The sequence below is a fragment of the Chiloscyllium plagiosum genome, unplaced genomic scaffold (genome assembly GCF_037043375.1).
Source record: "Chiloscyllium plagiosum isolate Xiang-an unplaced genomic scaffold, Cpla_swu_hap1 HiC_scaffold_7, whole genome shotgun sequence".
Classification (NCBI taxonomy): Eukaryota; Metazoa; Chordata; class Chondrichthyes; order Orectolobiformes; family Hemiscylliidae; genus Chiloscyllium; species Chiloscyllium plagiosum.
In genome coordinates this window covers 65,638,276-65,660,198 of record NW_028270145.1, presented here as the reverse complement: position 1 = coordinate 65,660,198, position 21,923 = coordinate 65,638,276, and the positions used below count along the sequence as shown (strand labels likewise).

At 40.6% G+C, this 21,923-nt stretch overlaps 1 protein-coding gene across 5 annotated transcripts in view; it reads left to right on the top strand.

The window, feature by feature from the left end:
- LOC122551628 (RNA-binding motif, single-stranded-interacting protein 1-like) overlaps window positions 1-21,923 on the top strand; it is a 210,437-nt gene that overhangs the window by 97,751 nt on the left and 90,763 nt on the right. For all 5 annotated transcript variants that reach the window (XM_043693851.2, XM_043693850.2, XM_043693854.2 and 2 more), the window contains exon 4: window positions 21,431-21,522. In XM_043693851.2, coding sequence (XP_043549786.1) covers window positions 21,431-21,522 — 92 coding nt within the window. The remainder of the gene's footprint in view (window positions 1-21,430; window positions 21,523-21,923) is intronic.

Here is a 21,923-nt window from a genome sequence, read left to right as displayed (position 1 = left end):
GGTGCCACTGTTTAAGAAATGTGGCAAGGACAAGCCAGGGAACTATCGACCAGTGAGCCTGATGTCAGTGGTGGGTAAGATTTTGGAGGGAATCCTGAGGGAGAGGATGTACAAGTATTTGGAAAGGCAAGGACTGATTAGGGATAGTCAAATCGGCTTTGTGCATGGGAAATCATGTCTTACAAACTTGATTGAGTTTTTTAGTAGAAGTAACAAAGAGGATTGATGAGGGCAGAGCAGTAGATGTGATCTATATGGACTTCAGTAAGGTGTTCGACAACGTTCTCCATGGGAGACTGATTAGCAAGGTTAGATCTCATGGAATACAGGGAGAACTCGCCATTTGGATACAGAACTGGCTTAAAGATAGAAGACAGAGGGTGGTGGTGGAGGCCTGTGACTATTGGAGTGCCACAAGGATCGGTGCTGGGTCCTCTACTTTTTGTCATTTACATAAATGATTTGGATGCAAGCATAAGAGGTATAGTTAGTAAGTTTGCAGGTGACACCAAAATTGGAGGTATAGTGGACAGCGAAGAGGGTTACCACAGATTACAACAGGATCTGGACCAGATCGGCCAATGGGCTGTGAAGTTGTAGATGGAGTTTAATTTAGATAAATGTGAGGTTCCTGCATTTTGGGAAAGCAAATCTTAGCAGGACTTATGCACTTAATGGTAAAGTCCTAGGGAGTGTTATTGAACAAAGAGACCTTGGAGTGCAGGTTCATAGCTCCTTGAAAGTGGAGACACAGGTGGATAGGATAGTGAAGAAAGCATTTGGTATGCTTTCCTTTATTGGTCAGAATATTATTATAGGAGTTGGGAGGTCATGTCACGGCTGTACAGGACATTGGTTAGGCCACTGTTGGAATATTGCGTGCAATTCTGATCTCCTTCCTATCGAAAAGATGTTGCGAAACTTGAAAGGGTTCAGATTTACAAGGCTGTTGCCAGGGTTGGAGGATTTGAGCTATAGGGAGAGGCTGAACAGGCTGGGGCTGTTTTCCCTGGAGCGTCAGAGGCTGAGGGATGACCTTATAGAGGTTTCTAAAATCATGAGGGGCATGGATAGGATAAACAGACAAAGTCTTTTCCCTGGGGTGGGGGAGTCCAGACTAAAGGGCATAGGTTTAGGGTGAGAGGGGAAAGATATAAAAGAGACCTCAGGGGCGACGTTTTCATACAGAGGGTGGTACGTGTATTTAATGGAAGTGGTGGAGGCTGGTACAATTGCAACATTTAAAAGGCATTTGGATGGGTATATGAATAGGAAGGGTTTGGAGGGATATGGGCCAGGTGCTGGCAGGTGGGACTACATTAGTTTGGGATACCTGGTCGGCATCGACGAGTTGGACTAAAGGGTCTGTTTCCATGCTGTACATTTCTGTGACTCTTTGACTCTTCATCAGAGAGTCATCTAAACTCAAAACGCTAGGCTGCTGTATCTCCATGGATACTACCTGACCTGCTGTGATTTCCAGTATTTGATTTTTTCAGTTCAGATTCCAGCATCTGCAGTAATTTGCATCTACATTTAATTCTGAGTCTGAGAATGCTGCAGTGAATAAAATTGTCATCTATGAGGCTGGAGTGTGATAGAATACTCTCCTGGATGGATACTTGCTTGGGTGAGTGCAGCTCTAGCAACTTAGAGAACTTCAGCACCATCTAGGACAAACATTTTCTTTGAGTGGCGACCCAACCACCCCTGCAGTGCAATCTCCAGTGTAATGTGTATACAGTACGCTGTACAGCAACTCAATGAGATTCCTTCTGTATCTTTCAAGTCTGTAATCTGTACCACATCCAAGGACATGGGCAGCAGATGCAAAGGAACAATATCATCAACTTGTTCCATCACACCATCCCTACCTAGAAATTTACTGCGCTTATTTCACTGTTTTGAGACTGAGATTCTGGCACTCCCCAGAAACATGTTGGATGTATCTGTTCTAGGTGGACAGCAGTCATTTATCTGTAGTATTACTGGACTGTGATATTATTGGACAGGCACATGGAAAGGAGAGGTTTAGAGGGACATGAGCCAAATGCAGGCAAATGGGACTAGTTTAGTTTGGGGGCCCTGCCTGGCATGGGTGAGTTAGGCCCAAGGGCATGTTTCTATGATGTATGTCTGTATTGACTGTCTGACTTTGACTTTACTCTGCATTTCATGGTAACCATACAGTGACAGAAATAGACAAGCACACAAAGTAATGAAAGGCCAAAGGAAAGAAAATAATCAAGCACAACTCAGTGACACAACATTCATGACAAACTGGATGAATTGATATCACAGTACAAATAAAGATCTGTGATAGCCATTACAGCATTTGATTATAAAGTTAGAATGGGTGAGAGTGACGAGGGGAGTGGGAATGCCAGGGAGCGTGAGCAAGTACACAATGGAGAATGTAGTGGTACACCAAGGAAAGCACGTGTGAGAGTAACAACACAAGTACGTTTGTGAGGGATAGTGACACAAAGCAAGTCAAGGAGAGTGACACATGAATGCCAGGGAGAGTGACCGCATGTATGCATGTGTCAGGGAATGTGACGATACAAGTATTTGCACCAGGGCAAATATTAGAGTGCACACATGACAATATCTTCTCTCTCTTATCTAGGTGCTCCCTCTCAGCTGCCTGCCTGTATGCCCTACCTTGCCCATTTTCCTGCCTGTTTGCCCAGCCTCTTGTATGTACCATCTCTCACTCTCCCACTCAAGAAGAGAGCAAGAGGTAAACCAGAAAATTGCAGGACAGTCAATCAATGTCGCTGGTGGGGAAATTTAATTTGAAGAATTTCTGAGCGACTAAATTAATCTGTATTGGAAGGTTTTCTTAATAGAAGGTCGTCTCTGAGAAAATGGATTTAATTTTTTGAAGAGGTAACCAGCTGTGTAGATGAAGACGATGCTTTTCCCATTGTCCACTTTGACTTCAGCATGGTGTTTGAAATGCCTTGCAAGGGAGACTTACCATGATCGTGAAGATAGCCCATGAGATTCAATGAAATTTGGCTGTTTGGAGACAGAATTGGCTGAGAGGCAGGAATCAGAGGGTGTTAGTTGAGGGGTGTTTTTGTGACTGAAAGCCTGTGTCCGCTTGAGTTCCACAGGGGTCTGTATTGGGGCGCCTGCTCCTTGAGGTGTGTATAAATGATTTAGACTTGAATGAAGAAGGGTTGATCCGTAAGTTTGTGGTTGATATAAAAATTTGTGGGTTAGCAAGTAGAGGAGGATTGCATTAGGTTCAAAGAGGATAGACAGCTGGTCAGACGGGCTGATCCGCTCTCACTCTACCCCCCTCCCCTCTCTGACCCCCTCGCCCCACTCTTTCTCTCCCCACACTTTCTCTCTCCCGCCACTCTCTCATCCCCACCCCCCCACTCTCTTCCTCCAATCCCCACTCTCTCTTTCTCCACCCCCCCACTCTCTCTTTCTCCACCCCCCCACTCTCTCTTTCTCCCCCCCCCTCCACCCCATCTCTTTATAAATTCCTACCGTGGAAATAGAACCAGTCTGACTCAAGACCTGGATGCAGACAGATTCTAACCTCACATCGTTAATGCATTTTGAGCTGACATGGCCCCCCTTTTTTGTATAAAACCTTCACTTATCTCAAAAATGTGACTTGAAAGAAGTTCTGGGGTTTACATATTAATGAACAGGAAACTGCAACCCATTCTAAAAGGTGAAAGATTTAACAGCAATCTAAGTTTGTTCAATATATTGCATCAGTTGCATGACACTGTGTTTTATTCTATGTTCTGTGTTTTATGATCCTGCTCCACAGCTGTCTGATGAAGGAGCCGCGCTCCGAAAGCTGGAACTTCCAAATAAACCTGTTGGACAATAACCTGCTGTTGTGAGATTTCTAACTCTGTTGAGTTTAAAAGGAGGGGTGGGGGTTATGCTAGAACTGTATAAAATGTTGGTTAGGCTGCTGCTAAGGTATTGTGTGCAGGTCTGGAAGCCACATTATAACAGAGATGTGATTGCATTGGAGAGGGTGGAGATTAGACTTAGCAGGATGTTGCCTGGGCTGGAAGCTTCCATTAATGCAGATAAATTGAATAGACTGGAGTTGTTTATCTTGGTGCAGAGGAGGCTGAGAGGGGACATCACTGAGATGTATAATATTTGAGGGACATGAGCAGGGTGGACAGGAAGAAATGTTTCCTCTTGGTGGAGGGAACAATGACCGATGGCAATAGGTTTAAGGTTAGGGACAAAAGATTTAGAGGGTAATGTGACAAAGCATTTTTTCATCCACAGGTTGGTGGAAGTTTGGAGCTCACTGCCTGTATGGGTCATATAGGCAGAAACAAAGTTTGTGCGAAGATTTGTAGTGTTTTGTGCAGTCCTTGCATGGTATTTTGTACACTGCATTAGTTTTGCTCATGTTGGGTATCGAGTCCTTCGTTCTGGTGAGTTGTTGTCTGAGCGTGGCTGTTGGTTTGTGTGCCGTTATGAGTCCTAGGGGTCGCAGTAGTCTGGCTGTCAGTTCCGAGATGCTCCTGATGTATAGTAGTGTGGCTGCACAAAACACTATATAGGACAAACAGGAAGACAGCTAACAATCCGCATCCATGAACATCAACTAGCCACGAAACGACACAACCAGCTATCCTTAGTAGCCACACACGCAGACAACAAGCAACATGAATTCGACCGGGACAACACTACTATCATAGGGCAAGCCAGACAGAGAACAGCCAGGGAATTCCTAAAGGCATGGCATTCATCCACAAACTCCATCAACAAACACATCGACCTGGACCCAATATACCAACCACTACAGCGGACAGCTGAAACTGACAACCGGAAGCGGCAGGGACAGACCACTATAAACACCGGAGGAAACATCAAAGAAGCGCTTCGCAGGAGGCTCCCAAGCACTGACGATGTCGCCTAGCCAGGGAACGAAACATTTGCAACAAAAACTTCCAGCTCGGCGAACAGAACCACAACAGGCAGAAACACTCGTAACATTTAGGGTGCCAAGGGATACAAGGCTTTTGGGTCAAGTGCTGGAAAACAGGATTAGAATAGTTAGGTGATTGCCTTTGCTTTTGACTAGCACAGACTTGATGGGCCAAAGGGTCTTTTTCCTTGCTGCAGATCTGATTTTGTGACACGCACTGCATCATATTTTGCCTTCCCCCTAACCCCTTTGCCCTCTCTCTCTTAGCCGTTCTCCTTCACCCGCCTGTTTGCATGCCAGCCCCCCCTCAGCCCACTCTCCCGTCCACTCTCCCGCACACCTGACACATTGTGCCTATGTGTACACTCTCACTCACGTGCACTTACCTGCTCTCTCCTGCTTGTATTCATACCAGTGCACATACTTTTTCACACACCTTCTCATCTACACACACTATTGCTCGTCTTTACTCTTTCGCAGCTTGTTCCTTGCTAGTTATCTCCCATACTACAACACTGTGAAAGTTTCTACTGGTATATAAAAATAATTGCTAAAGTGATTACTTTTAAGGGTAAGACTAAGGCACTATTAGTGAGAAACCTTTTTATCCACCCGCACACATCACCGCTTCCAATCACACGCAGGTCTTCTATAGCAGTGCCAGCCTTTATTTCAACCTCTAAATATTTGAATACAAAAGCCATAATAGCTATTGATTTCTGACTTTAAGTTTTCAACTCTTTCACCTTGGAAATAAAATCTTCAAGCAAGTAACCTGCACCAACAACAAATAAAGATGAATTTCATCTTTCAGTGTCTTTTATTGATGTTTACTTTTAATCTTTGTATTTTACAGGCATGCTGGTTTGAATGGTCTTCCATGCTGTATTATTCTCTTATGGCATCAGAAAGTACCATTCATGAGTATTTTCAAAGGCTGCATTTAGCCTAAATTAGATCTATATGATAACTTTTTAAATTCCTTTTTGACATGTTCAGAGCAATAATCCGGCTGCATGGAGCTTGGAAGTTTCCATTTTCTGATATAACTTTTAAGACCCACTTAACATTCTTATGAAAATGTTGTCGATTAGCATTGAAATCTGCTTCTAAAACACTCAGGAACCCTTTGTTGCCTCTGCCTCTGTACATTTGTTCTGTTTAAAAACCCAGTAAAGGTTTGCTTCTCGAAAAAAAAAAAATCCCTGAATTTGCCTAAAAGTACTTAATTACTGAAAGGTAGAAGAACTCACCTGGGAATAATTTGACTGACATCAGTGAAATGAAGTCATTTAACGTCTTCCAGCTGGAAATCAACCTGTTGTGGGTTCTACAGTAAAGGGTGTAAAGTACATTGAGCCAAATAAGCCACAAAATAAAATGTGACCACATGGGACACAGCTGGAGCTAAATAGCTAATATTTCCATAGAGACTCCTGGCAATGCAGAATTTTCACAAAGCTTTTTTTTGTTGTGTTGCCATTTGTCTTTTTTAGTTTTCCGTGCACTTTGAATTTCTGATGTGCTGAAACATACAGTTCTTAAATTATTAGAAGGTTTGAAGAAAATTGCAATGAAAGCTCATTGACTCCCTAATTATTAATAATCAAATAGTGTACAATGTCAACAATTTATCCTTCCTGGGCAAGTGAAAGGGAATATAAACCAATAATTTAGGCATTGAGATCAGCACATTTTATATAGTTCTCCATTTATGATATAATTAAAATTTGGTGGGTGTTTATTTTCATAATAAGCTCATATCAATATTTGGAGCTGTACATAAGGAACACTAATTCATGATATGTTCATTTCTTTGTTTCAGTTTGACAATGTGGTTTTCATTGTTGGCCCTCATCTTACTAAATGTCCAACAACTGCATCTTTATTGTTGCTGTACGTTTAATTTCAAAATTTAACCTGAGGTAGAGTTCAAATTTCATGTCCAAGTTGAGTGGAATGATGCATAGAGTTTTCAGTATGATTTGTATGTGTGAATCAAGTACAGCTGGATGCTGTTATGCAAATACTTGAGCAAAGTGATTGCACATAGTAATTACTTCTTGGATTTATGTCTTGGGAAATATATAAAAGTGCTCTGTACAGTTCCATCTCTGACAAGGGTGCTTATTAAAGCCTACCAAACAGAACTAGCAGATGATCCATGTTCATTGTAGCCACAAGATTGTTTTAATGGCGATTCACAAGCTGAAACACCTTTCTGGCTCGCACATAAAATGCACTAATAGAAATGGTAATGTAATTATAATAATGACCTTCGTCCTTGCCTTTGGAGACAAACATGTTATCAGAAGGATTGGTGTGTAATCTGAGCCTAAGTGGTTTGCAAATATCCGCAATTTAGTTCACCCAATTGTAGTAAAACGGTCCATAAGTGCTAATTGATTATTTGTATTAAAAATACAAATTTCTTATTATTGATCGAGGTCAGCTAAAGTATCAAAACTAGTAACATTGAATATGCAATAGAAAGTATAACCTAAGCTCAGCTGTGTTCCTTGTAGTAAAAACATCACAAATGATGTACAGCTCTAAATTGTACAAGTTCCATTTTCAGATCAACAACAATGTAAATTGATACACAAGTCGTATAGCAGTCTTCATTTACAATTTATTTTACATATCTTTAAAAGCTGGAAATATTACAGGTTGCATTAACTTGAAGCATCAAATGGCCTCCTGTTCTTCCTGTTTTCTATGCTTCTAAGCCTGCTCTAATGTTCAATATAGTCATGGATGATCATTCAAATCTGTATGCTATTCCTGCTTTTTCCTCATACCCTTTAATCCCTTTTACCCTGAAATCTATGTCTAAGTCCTTCTTAAAAGCATGCAGTGTTTAGGCCTCAATTGCTTTCCATGGCACAGAATTCCATAGCCTTGTCACTCTCTGGGTAAAGAAATTTCTCATCTCAGTCCTAAACTGCCTATTCCAGATCCTTAGACTGTGACCTCTGGTTCTGGATTCCTAGTCAGCAGGAACAGTCTTCCTGTGTTTGTCCTGTCCAATCTTGTTCGAATTCTGTAGGTTTGTGTAACATCCTGCCTCATTCTTTTAAATTCCAGTGACTATCATCCTAACTGATACAGTTTGTCTTCATATGCCTCTGCTGCCATGATTAGACATTTAATTGTGTCGATTTTCATGGCCATTTTTGAGTATTGCTGGAAAAAACTCATGTTGAAGCTTTTTGTCTTGCACCAATCAGGACAATTGGCAAGAATACCAATTCAACGTAAAAACCAAAATTTATACGGCGTGAGACGAGCATGCTGTAAGTTGTTGCCATGGCGAATATACCTGTTAATGCTGACTGACAGTTAACTGCCAATCTTTGTTTAGACTTTAAACCAGACAGGTTCACTTTGATTGATCAGGGCATATTCTCTCTGTATAGAAAGAATAAGGCCTTGTGTATTAATATACTGTATGCTGATATAGATGGTGTTCTCGTGTGATCACTGGTGGGCCTTGCTCTCAGAAATATATGCTGTATTTGAATTGCTGCCAAATGTGGAGATTTCTTTACATGTCTTAATGGCCCTTATCCTGTGCTCCAATTCACATATGAAATTAAGCATCAAGTGTGCTCCCTGTCTTATTTGAAAAACCAATCAGGAGTTTCACTATTACTATCTGCCACAAATTTGCCCTCTCTTGTCAATCCAACCATATATACTGGCCATGTAGGAACACCCTAAATAACGCCTGAGGCCTTTATTCACAGTACAGATTTGATGTTGTAATAGAGTCCAACAAAACCACCCTGATCACAAGATATTTTCTGCATATTATGAAGATTCCTAACATGGTCACTGTTGGCCTGGAAAAGTATCTCAGATTACTGTGGAAAGATAGGGTAACTCAAATGTTTTGGCAATGGGAAGATGACAATTTCATGTCACACATGTGATGTTTACCACAAACATGATGCTGCTGTGAAGGCAAAATAGCATTCTACCCATCAAACAAATGTCTGATATGGTAATGTGATGCCAGGTTTGTAAATTCCAAAAACTGGTGGATTATATTAGACCTCCCTTCAGTTGTTTATAATAAACAAGGTAGTGACTACACCCAACCAGCCTGTGCTTGTAAAGTGCTCAGGAGTGCCCCGACATTAGATGCTGCTGCAAGTGGACAACATTTGCTAGATAATCCTGAGTAGGTGAAGAATTACATTGACAAACCTAAATTGGTTGTTAATCAGGTTCACTTAGTGTAGCGCACATTATTATATATAGTATACTAGAGATTATATATACTGTTGGTTGAAATTAAAGCCTACCACGAAAGATGGTGTTTTGGGTTGTTGGAGATCAGTCATATCAGTGCCAGGATACGTCTGCAGAGATTTCACAGGATTGTGTTCTAGCAATATCCATCTTCAGCTGCTTCATCAATAACCTTTCCTACATTTTAAGGCCAGAAGTGGGGACATTTGCTGATTGTGCAACTGACCACACCCATTCACAATTCGCCAGATACTTGAAGAAGTCTATGTCTAAATGCATCAAGACCTGGATGATACACAGGCTTGAGCTGGTAAATTATTGATTGCATTCACACCACCGAATCAATCATACTAATATTAAAAAAAAGGGGAGTGGGCTATTTGGTCTTTGCACACTCTGCCATTTAACATGATTATGATTTATGATTGATCATTGATCTCAATGTCATACTCTTGCTTTCACCCCATACTCCTATTTACCCTTTGCTTCCTGAAACTGCAGAAATTTGCCACGGCTCCTTAGCACCTTCCAAACTAACAACCACTACCATCTTTAAGGGCAAGGGCAGTAGATGCATGGGAACAACCACGCCCACAAGATTCATAATTCCGCTCATAATTTTGTACACCTCGATCAGGTCTCCTCTCTCCCTCCTCCTCTCCAGAGAGAAAAGTCCGAGCTTATTCAACCTTCATAAGGCAAGCCCTCCAGTCCAGGCAGCATCCCGGTAATCCTTCTTTGCACCCTCTCAAAAGCCTCTGTATCTTTCCTATAGTAGGGCGACCAGAAATGGACACAATATTCCAAGTGTGGTCTCACCAGGGACTTGTAGAGCTGCAGCAAAACCTCGCGGCTCTTAAACTGGCTCCCACTGTTAATGAAAGCCAAAACACCATCTGCTTTCTTAACAAACCTATCCACTTAGGCGGCATCTTTGAGAGATCTATGTACTTGCACACCAGATCCCTCTTTTACTCCACACTGCCAAGAATCCTCTCTTTAATCCAATATTCAGCATTCGAGTTTGACCTTCCAAAATACATCACTTCACATTTATCCAGGTTGAACTCCATCTGCCATTTCTTAACCCAGCTCTGCATCCTGTCTATGTCACGCTGCAGCCTGCAGTAGCTCTCGATACTATCGACGACATCTCCAACCTTTGTGTCATCTGCAAATTTACTAACCCACCCCTCAACCTTCTCATCCAAGTCATTTATTAAAACTGTAAAGAGCAGAGGCCTAAGAACAGAGCCCTGCGGGACCCCACTCAACACTGACCTCCAGGCAGAATACTTTCCATCTACAACCAGTCTCAATCTTCTGTCAGCCAGCCAATTCTGAATCCAGAAAAGAAAGAGAGAACATCATTGGAGCCCAACAGTTTGGGAAAAGGCCATTTGGCCCATTGAATTCACACCAACCCTCCAAACAGCATCCTACCACTCACACCCTTACCCTGTCACCTTTGCATTTCCTGTAGCTAACCCACACATCCCTGGATACTATGGGCAATTTAGCATGGCCAATTTACCTAACCTGCACAACTTCAGATTGTGGGAGGAAACTCACACAGACATGAGGAGAATGTGCAAACTTCACACAGACAATCAGCTGAGGGCAGAATCGAACCCAGGTCCCTGGCACTGTGAGGCAGTAGTGATAACCACTGAGCCACATTGTCACACTAGTTAGAAAGAAACATAGATTTTAAACAGCTAATATGTCCAGAAGTTTGGAGAGAGCACTCAAGTATGGGCAATGAGATAGAACATCAGCCATGATTATGTTGAATGGCTCAATGTGCCAAATCGACTACTGCTAACTTCTGTTTCTTTGAAATATCTGTGGTTTCTTTCAGGATCTTGTTAATGAAACATTTGAAGATTTCATATCTTCTCAACGGAAGAACTGGTTATAAATCTCCTGATTTTAGTTCTTATCTGGCCTGTACTCTCCAAAAATTGGAGTTATTACCACCAGAGATCAAGAGTAGTTCTACATTATATCATCCTTACGCTGGACTATGCGAGAGGATATGAAATTTTCAGAAGGTGGTCTCTGTTTAGAGGCAGCATTATTTATTTTACTTTATGCCGCATGTCAATTCTTGCCATCCTACTTGTTAACTGGCACCCCTTTCTGACATGCAATTAATACATTATTTGCATTGTTACTTACTTCTACAAAATAATCTGGTATTCCAGTTTGAGCAGTTAGAATTTAAGTTGGGGACCTGATACAAATAGAGTAGTATTTTATTTCTACTGATTGCTACTTCACGCTGGCTAATTTTCTGTTTGATCTTTGTCCCTCTCTAATGCTGCTCAGCTGGCCTTCCTGCGCCCCCAACCATCTCCCAAACTATCTTTCATACCTCAATTGAAACTGCTTCCATCATTTTCTCAGGTAATGTGTTCCAGATCCTGGTCACTCACATGAAGATCTATTCCTTATATTTCTGTTGCTTCTTTTGCAAGTTAATTTAAATCTGTACAATCTTGTTCTTAATCCTGTCTAATCTGTCAGGTCCCCTCATGATTCTGTATAGCTCTATCAAATCTCTCCTCTATCTTCTCTTCAGGAAAAATAATTCCAACTTCGCCAACCTGTCAGTGTAACCCTGGAACCATTTTGACAAGTCTTACCTGCATTCTGTTTAATCCCTTCTTGTTTTCTCCAGAAGTGGACAATGTGTTACAGTTGAGGTCAAACCAGGCTTGTACACAAGTTTAACATAACCTTCTTGCTTTTGATCTTTATGCCCCTATTGGTAATGGTTAGGGTACTAATATTTTGTAATCCATCTGTTCAGAGATGTTATTGCACATCTCTGACACAGGTGGGATTTGAACCTGGGCCTCTTGGTCTATTGGTAAAAGCCAAGTTAAAAGTGGTAGTGATACGGACCCTACTGTATCACAAAACCACCGGCTTAACATATGGCATATTTTATTACTCAGGCTCTCAACTCTCCCAGCAGTTGTTGTTGTCATTGCCACTATAATTATTCTTTCAATTTTACCTTAGCTATCTCTGTTCTTCCAACCAAAATTAATTACTACACCCTTCTCTGCATTAAGTTTCATCTGCTATTTGTCTGTCCGTTTTGTCTGTATGTTTCATATTAAATGCAACTTTTGAAATTTTGCTCTGTAACAAATACCTTGGTCATTAATCAGGAAGGATCCGAATACTAATGCCTGGGGAACTGCAGTATGAATTTTTCTCCAGTTAATTTACTGGAATGAGATAGAATATCTAACTATGATGAAATTGATCGCAGAATAATTAGTAATGAAGAAGGCGATTTGCCCACCTAGATTTAGAAACCCCCAAAGTTTTCCAATGGAGAGTTCCTGTTTCTTGTTAATTCTCTTCACTATTCATTCCGGACTTCCATTCCCCATACTGATCACTTTTTTTAGTGCAAAGAATTTCTTGGCTTTAATAGTAACTTTACATTTACCTACTTGAATATGAATCCCCTCATTCTACTTTTCCAATTTAATTTACAAAAATATCTGGATTCGTCTCTTTTGTTCCCTAGCAAAATTTTATACCCCATTAATCACATGATACCTCTTTTCTACACTACCATCTATCTGATCTGGAGAAAATAAGCCCAAAGGTCTCTTTGAAAAGATTCTAACAAGGGATCAATGGGCTAGAAATGTTATCTCTGCTTTTCTCTCCAGAGATGCTACTGAATTTTTCAATCACTTTTCTGTTACTGTGAATATAAATGCTTGTCTTTTATGAAGGCTTTTGTTTTTCTTTCATGGAATGTGGGTGTTACAGGCAAGAGCAGCATTTCTTGTGCATCCCCACTTACCTTTGAACTGAGTGATTTGGTTGTCAGTGCCAAAGGGCAGTTAAAATTACACAATATTGTAGTTGGGCTGGTGTCACATGGATCAAATCAAGTAAGGATTGTAACTTTTCTTCACTGGTCAACTAGATGGCCATTTAATGGGCACTATTACTAAGACTAACTTTATCTCCAGATTTATTTCTTAAGTTTAAACTCCACCTGCTGCCCTGCTGAGAATTGAACCTTATTTCTCCGTGCATTAACCTGTTCTCTGATTTGCTAGTCCAGTAATATGAGCAGTACATCACCTGTGACCCCTCAAAAGGATTACATCATTGAACAAAGATAATCTGCTTTGTTAACAGTGAATTTGTCAATAGACACAATAGAACTTTATTTAATCCCAGTGTAGTTCCTGAGGTCTGTCCACTGCGCACACTGGATGAGTTGGCATATTGGGTGTAAGTGGAAAAGATGATAGGTGTCAGACGTGTTGGCATGCATTTTTGGCAACGGACCTTTAAAGGGCTATGGGGTTGGAAGAGGTTCATGGTGGTGGGATGGTCAGGGGATGGGTCGGCCGAAAGGGTTGCCACTGAGGCACAAGGGGTATGAGATTGTGAGTGGGCGCAAGAATTAGCATGGATTGACATTGGGGCTTGATAAATTTATTAGGGATGGATTATAACACCTATAAGTGTGAAATAAACAATTGTCTACTTAAATCTGTTTACTATTGCTCTGCTTATTTACACATTTTATCCAACTCATTCTGTAATTTCTGAACTGTTTCTTCTGGTAACACAATTGCCTGACTTATTATCATCTTGGCTGGAAATGTGTTGCTGGAAAAGCGCAGCAGGTCAGGCAGCATCTAGGGAACAGGAGAATCGACGTTTCGGGCATAAGCCCTTCTTCCTGAAGAAGGGCTTATGCCCGAAACGTCGATTCTCCTGTTCCCTGGATGCTGCCTGACCTGCTGCGCTTTTCCAGCAACACATTTCCAGCTCTGATCTCCAGCATCTGCAGACCTCACTTTCTCCTCCTTTATTATCATCTTGGCTCCTGTGCCTTAATTTGTTGAATTCAGGATGTTCATGTCAGTTTGAAATAATTGTACTCTTAATACTAAGTTTTGACCCTCATCATCTTAAACATCAAGATGAATACTTGTTTCCTGTCTTACTGTCAGTTTATTCTCTTTTCCCAAGATTTACTCTGAATCTCCATAGCTTTGAATTTAACAGTGTGCCATGTTAAATTAGTTTCAACATTTCACTTGGATTTTAAAGTTAGGGTTCTAAATTCATACCTTGACTGCTGTCCGTATGGTCGTTATTGTGCAGATAACTCTAGAGATTTACTACTTTTCATTATTTCACAAAGAAAGAACATAAGATAAATAGGCCTATGGATGTCTTTTGTCACCATTTTGAAAATGAGTTCTGTGTGGGTTGTTCGCAATCTACTTAAGGATTGAAGACTGGGATTGAAGATTGTTTTCTTCCATTCCAGTGTTGTGGGTTCTGAGATGACTGGCTCATCCCGTATTGAATCTTCAAAACCTGTTTCAGTGGGGCAGATGATGTTCACTTCAGCAGATGGGTGGAATGCTCGGCTTTAGTGTGCTCTTCCACTGTTTGTGCTGTGCTTAGCCTGTCAGAATGGATGGTGTTTCGAGGAAGCTATGAAGTTGTCCTTGAAGCATTTTCTCTGCTATTCTGATGAAGCATGGAGCATGATTTGGATAACTTGTATCACGAATGCAGACAATGTCATCCATACAGTGCAACTGATTAGGCTCTGGTTATGGCCAGACACACCTGACCTGAAAGAGGGCACTGATCAGTATCCTGATACAATGGTTGGCTTGTAAGATTTTTGCAGAGGCATCACTGGTGATATTTCTCAAAGGATTTGAGGTGACTGCTATAATTTATCCATGTCTCCAACAGTACAGAAGGGCTGTAACAGTTCTGCTCTGTAAGCCATAAGTATGATATTCAGTTTGAGGTCTTGGCCATCAAACACCCTCATCATCAGATGACCACTGGCTGTGCTGGCATACGAGAGCAGACAGAGCTATTCAGCTTGGGAGGAGAAAGTTGAGGAGGATATACTTGTACCTTTCCTATTTCCATTGAGTCCCCCTTAATGATTGTCAGTGTTCTACAATGGCTCATCCCAAGACTTCTAAGCAATTATGGAGAAATACCATCTATCTTTGTTTAATATTTAGTAAGACAATTTTACAGTTACTGAAATAGTTGTAACTGAAAGCCTTCAAACAATTTTTGTGCATGACTATTTACATGTATCTACATTATTTTAATGGTTTGAACTTTTTCAGGAATTTAATGTCATTTTTCTCTCAATTATCAAAGCATTATTCCGAGTATTTATCGTCATTTAGCATGTTTGCACTTATGTGGTTTCCATATTTTCTCAGGCTTACCTTTTACAGTTGAAGTGCTGATTTAAAGAAAATACTCACTATCTGTAATTTACTAAATATATAGCAATGCTTAAAACAAAATTGCCCAAGAATTATCTTATGAATTCCAAATTGACTAGTTGAAATAAATCAAGCTATTGAAAATAGCAATGCATATTTCTATCCTGAAGATCTCCAGACACCTGAATTGTTTCATCTCCTATACTGGCCCAATTATGTTAGAAGGTTGAGGCATTTTATAGATGATTGCAAGATGCTTCTTTTCTGCAATATGAGGGTGATGTTTGGAGGGCAAACATTTGAGCTGAAACAGAAAATGTGGGAAATAATGAGCAGGTCAGGTGACATTCTGGTAAGAGAACAAATCTAATATTCCTGGGCTAGTCACCTTTCATCAGAACCAGGAACTTATGAAAGTGTATCCAAGAAGCTTTCAAACTTCTCATGAAGAAACTCTGATCTTTCAAGACAGACAACATTTTGCACAAGACAGGAAACAGACTGTCTGATAAGAGAATAGAAAGCGACCACTTGCATATCACTTCCCAACCTCCGATAAAAAAGGCTGCTCATCACCATGTGAAAGATCAGCAAAAAGGCTGTGCTGGAGAAATGTTGCACAATGGGAGACTTTGCAGGGTTTCTCCATACCTAGCCATCTCCATCTCTTCTGATTTCTCCTCCATCCCATGCACTCCTCATGACTAGGGATTTTGAGATTTTGATCCAGTGACTGTGAAGAAAGAGTGGTATATTTCCAAATCCGGATGGTGTGTAGCTTGGAATGGAACTTGCAGGTCATGGTGTTCTCCAGTGTTGCCCATGTCCTTCTCAGTGTAGAGGTTGCAGGTCTGAAAGGTTATGTCAAAAGGGCCTTGATGAGTTCTTGCAATACATCCTGTAGAGGGTGAATAATGTTTCACTGTAAATCAGTGGAGGAGGGAATGAGTGTTGAATGTTTCGGATGGGATGCCAATCAAATGAGCTGCTTTACCCAGAATGATGTCAAGTTTTTTTGAGAATTTGCCATGCAAATAGATGATAATGTGCCTTGTACATGATGGATAGGCTTTGAGAAGTCAGGAGGCAAGATATTTTCTGCCGAATTGATAGCTCCTGACTGCTGTTGTAGCCACAGTATTTATGTGGTTGATCCAGTTCACTTTCCAGTCTGTGTTAACCCCTCGGGATGTTGCTCTTGGAAAGTTTCAGCAACAATAATATCATTGAATGTCAAGGGACGATGTTTGGATTCTTTTGTTGGAGATGTTCATTGTCTGGCTCTTGTGTATAGCAAGTGTTCTTGCCATTTTGTCAGTTCACACCTGAATGTTGTCCAGGCCTTAGTGTATTTGGGCATTTGTCTGTTTCAGTATTTAAGGATAGATGAATAATGATGAACATGGTGCATTTTCAGCAAACAACTTCCCCTCTGACCTTCTTGTGAAAGCAAGGTAATTTATGAAGCAGCTGTAGATGGTGAGACTGAGGGCATCCTTCGAACAAATAGCTGTAGTGATGTCCTGTCACTGAGATGATTGTGCTCCAACAACCACTCTGTCTTCCTTTGAGCAAGGTATGACTCCTGCCAATGGCAAAATTTCCCCAATTCCCATTGACTCTTTGTTTTGATGAAGCATTTTAAAGTTGCACTCTGTCAAGTATTGGCTTGATGCCAAAGGTAGCTGTCTTCACTTCCCCTCTTGACTGAAGTGTTTTTTTTCCCCTGTTTGGACCAAACCTGCAGTTTGGAGTTGCAGAACCCAAATTGAGCATCAGTGAGTAAGTTATTGTTGAGTAGGTGTCACTTAGCACTGCTGCTTATGATTTCTTTCATCAAATTTTAGATGATTGTAAATATACAGAAGGAAGTGAATTAGTTAGGTTGGATTTGCACTTGATTTTGTGGACTAGATATTCCTGGGTAATTTTCCACATTGTCACGTAGGTGCATGTTTTGCAAGGATTATAGAGTAGTTAGATTAGGCCCATGGTTTATGAGGACAAGTCTTCAGTATGAATGACAGCTCCCATAGCCTTTGCCATGTCCATTACCTTCCTTTGTTTCTTGATATGAATAAACTGAAGTAGCTCAAGGTTGGCATCTGTAATGCTTTAGACCTCAGGAGGAGGCCTAGATAGCTCATCCACTCATCACTTCTGGTTGAAGCCTTGTTTGCATTGATATATTGGGCTCTCCTATTATTGAGGATGGGAATATTTGTGGACCCCTGTCAAATTGTTTAATTGTCCACCAGTGGTCATGACTGTGGCAGATCTGCAGAGCTTGATCTGATCCATTGGCCATGGGATCACTTAACTCAGTCTGTTGCATGCTGCTTGTATTGTTCAACATGCACGTAGTTCTGTGTTTTAGTTTCAGTAGATTGACCTCTCAGTTTTAGGTATGCCTGGTGCTGCTCCTAGCATACCTACCTGCGTTGCTCATTGAATTCAGGTTGATTCTCTGGCTTGATGGTGATGCTGTGGTAGGGTATATGCTGAGCCATGAGGTTACTGTTTGTGGTTAAAAGTAGTACTGCTGCTGATATTGTCCCATATTGTCTCATGTATGCCAGGTCCTGAGTTGCTATATCTGCTCAAAATGATGATAGTGCTGTACAACATGGAGGGCAGGCTCTTGTTTCCACAAGGGCTTTGCACTGCTCACTCCCAGCAATACTTTTGTGGACTGATGCACCTGTCAAAGCTAGGTTGGTGAGGATGAGGTAAGGTACATTTTTTATTTTTGCTAGTTCCTTTCCCACTTGCTGCATGCCCAGTCTAGCAGCTATCTCTTTTAGCACTCAACTAGTTTACTCAGTATTGTGCTACCAATCAAATCTTGCTAGTGGACATTGAAGACGCTTGGCGTCGAAAAGGGTGGCACTGGAAAAGCACAACAGGTCAGACAGCATCCAAGGAGCAGGAGAGTCGATGTTTCAGGCATAGGTCCTTCATCAGGAATGTGGAGGGGGAAGGGAGATGATTTATCTCTATTCCCCTTCTGCCTCCACATTCATGATGATGGGGAGATGCATGAAACATCAACTTTGCTGCTCCTCAGATGCTGCCTGACCTGAGCTTTTCCAACACCACTCTTTTTGACTCTGACTCTCTAGTATCTGCTGTCCTCACTTTCTCCTAATTGAAGACCCTCACCCCAGAGTACATTCTGTGCCCATTCCACCTTTAGTGCATCTTCTAAACTGTGTTCAATGTGGAGTCGAGGTAATTCAGCAGCCGAGAAGGGGTAGCATGTAGCAGCAGATATTTGACCTGGTGCCATGAGACTTAATGGGATCCAGTCCAGAGGACTCCTAAGGCAACTCACTCTATACTGTATAGGCAAGAAAATAAAGACAGCAGTACTGTCAAGTTGTTAGAGCCCTTAGGTTGTGAGAATGACAAGTCCTGATTGTTTAGCTGTTGCCTTATTTCTTCAGTGATGAAGTTTATAGATTTTGAGTTCTCAGTAAATGCTAGTTATCACCAGTTGTTTTTCTAATCGGCACTGACTTTTGTGACTGAGTGAGATAAGCAGAAAGAGAGAGTAGCTTCCAGTTCTTGATTACAAATGCATTTTTATCCCTGCTCTCTTGCCCCAAATGGCTGTTGGTAATGATTCACTTGTATATTCCTTTGTTTGTTCTTTTGTGTTTCCAAGCTGGCTCATTGGCAGGCAAATCATGTTTCTCCCAAAATGTGAAATTGTTGTGTATGCTTTAAGTTTTAGTATGAAGAAGAGGGTTGCTGACTCACCAGGTGGAAATTCCAATTTTAACACAATCGTAGATTTGGAAATCTGAATACTGTGGAAAATTCCCGTCATTCATCCATTTTGACCCACATTTACCTAGGTGTGAGCAGAGTCAGGCTTATCATTCCCAGCAAATTTTATTTTTCTTGGCTCTGTTTCATTTTGTCTCATTGGTACACTTTTGAAGTTGCTGCTAATGTGCTTTCTAATCAGAGGCAGCACCCTGCCTCAAAATTGAGTTCAGTTGAAATCAATATCTTGATGTGTTTATCACTTCCCTTGTCCTTTGCTCGAGGTATTTCATGACCATCGCACATACTGATAAATGTCTGAATTCACTACACATTTTAGAGAAACTGCAAATTGGAACATGTTGTCAAACTTAATTACAAAATTGTGACATTAGAAATATCTTATGCAATCACCTGTTTAATTTTATTAGTGCTGTTTGGGGAATGGCATGAAATATTTCCATGAGAGTTCTTCAAAGTAGAAATCATAAGTGTACCTTTATCTAAGATACTGCAGCAACAAAGTTTCTCAGAGAATATTTTTTGGTAATCGTATCTTAGATCCAGTTATATGAAACCTGGAATTTATTTTAACTGGGCTTTGCAAGAATATGCTATGTGTAATTAAAAACTTAAAAGATTTGAGCCTTCAGCCTCCCAGAAGATGGTCTACTCCTGCTCCTGTTTCATCTGTGGCTATTTAAATATAACTGGGAGGATGATATAAATCTTCTGGGAAGGTTCACCACATCATTTGTGCCCAACTGCGCAGTTATTGTTGGTGAATGCAAATACTGGATGGCAGTTTCTTCTCTTACTTGACCTTTTAGAATGAAAAGAAAAACATAAGACTGTAAGAAATAGGAACATGAGTAGGCTATCTGTTCCTTTGAGCCTGCTGTGCCATTCAATAACATCATGGCTAATCTTTTAGTGGACTCAGCTCCACTTAGCCATTGGCTCACCATAACTCTTAATTCCTTTACTGTTCAAAAATCTATCTTTGCCTTAAAAATATTCAAAGAGGTAGCCTCAACTGCTTCACTGGGCAGGGAATTCCACAGATTGACACCCCTTTGGATGAAGAAGTTCTTCTCAACTCTGTCCTAAGTCTGCTCCCCCTTACCACATCATCTGGTTCCCTATTGTCCACTGTGCTTGTAATTTCTTCAAAGAATACGAGTACATTAGTTAAACATGATTTGCCTTTCATTAACCCATGCTGCAGCTCCCCAGTGGTTTAATCTCTATCCCGATGTCTTGTTATTTCTTCCTTAATGATAGATTAAAGCATTTCCTCACCACAGAAGTTAAGCCAACAGGCCTACAGGTACCTGTCTTTTGTCTACCTCCTTTTTTAAACAGTAGCATCACATTTGCTATTTTCCAAACGGCCACAACCCACATTCCAGCAAATTTTGGTAAATTCCCACAAGCTCATTTGCTATTTCCTAACAACACAACTAAAACATATTGGCAGACTGTCGGGCCAAAGCAGACTCCTAATGGGTGGATAACATATCAGAACAAACATCTTTTACAGTGCAAGAGGTTGAAGCCAACTATCACTTTGCCTGCAAAAATCTGCAAGATCCAACATTTGGTACGAGAATCCTCTTTTTGATGCACTCAATCTCCGTCTGGTAAAGCAACCTGCACCTAATTAACATTTTAAACTACACAATCTTGAAGTTGAAAAAATTTCTCAAATTCGAGATGAATGTATGCATTATAGGTCGTTCTGATATAACATGCGTTTCATCAGTGCAACTTGGCTATAATGTGATTGACGAATAGGGGATGCTGTTTCTAAAGCTTGAACTTTTAAAACGTGTGTTGGCTATAATGTGATTGCATCGGCAACACTCAAAGTGCTGTTTTTATTGCACGATTTTTATATAGCGCAGAGTCACACAATAATGCAACCATTGCTTTGTAGAAGAATTACCTGTATTTGTTGTGATTCATATTATAATAACATACGATAATTGACAAATACAGTATAGCAGTTTAACACTGAACATATCCAGAATCAATTCCACAAGGTCTGGTATCATTCACTTTCCTGTTAAATGTTTTTTTTTTGTTTCCTGAGCATTGGCCATAATATTAAATCTACATAGAAGGGACAATGATGCAGGTGTTTCAAATGAACTTATAAGGTCTCGGTTAAGTTGTAATTTTGTCTGGTGTTGTATTTCAGGTTATGGATTTGTGGATTTTGACAGTCCAGCTGCAGCTCAAAAGGCAGTGGCTGCCTTAAAGGGGAATGGTGTCCAAGCACAGATGGCAAAGGTAAAGACTTGGGTCTTAAAATAAGTGTGACCATGGTCGGCTCTTTTGCCTTGCTTAAATTGCTGATATTTTGTGATTGTGTATTGTCTGTTTTTGAACCTTTTAAACAAATTATATTTTTCAGTTTCATGAACTAATTCTGAATTCCAGCAGTATGGAAAAATAATGCTTCTTATGCTTAAAGAATATATCTTTTCACCCATTTGAGTTTTATGCCACTCACTCACTTTTCTACGCAGTATTTCAAATAACAAGGTGAATCTGTATAATCTGATTAAATTGTAACAACTGTTGCTCTTCCAAGACTGAGTTTTGAGAATGGAGATTTCTGAACATTGTTGTTGGTAAATATAGTTAAAGTTGGGAATAATGTGAAATTCCTGCTATCTTACAAAAATAGT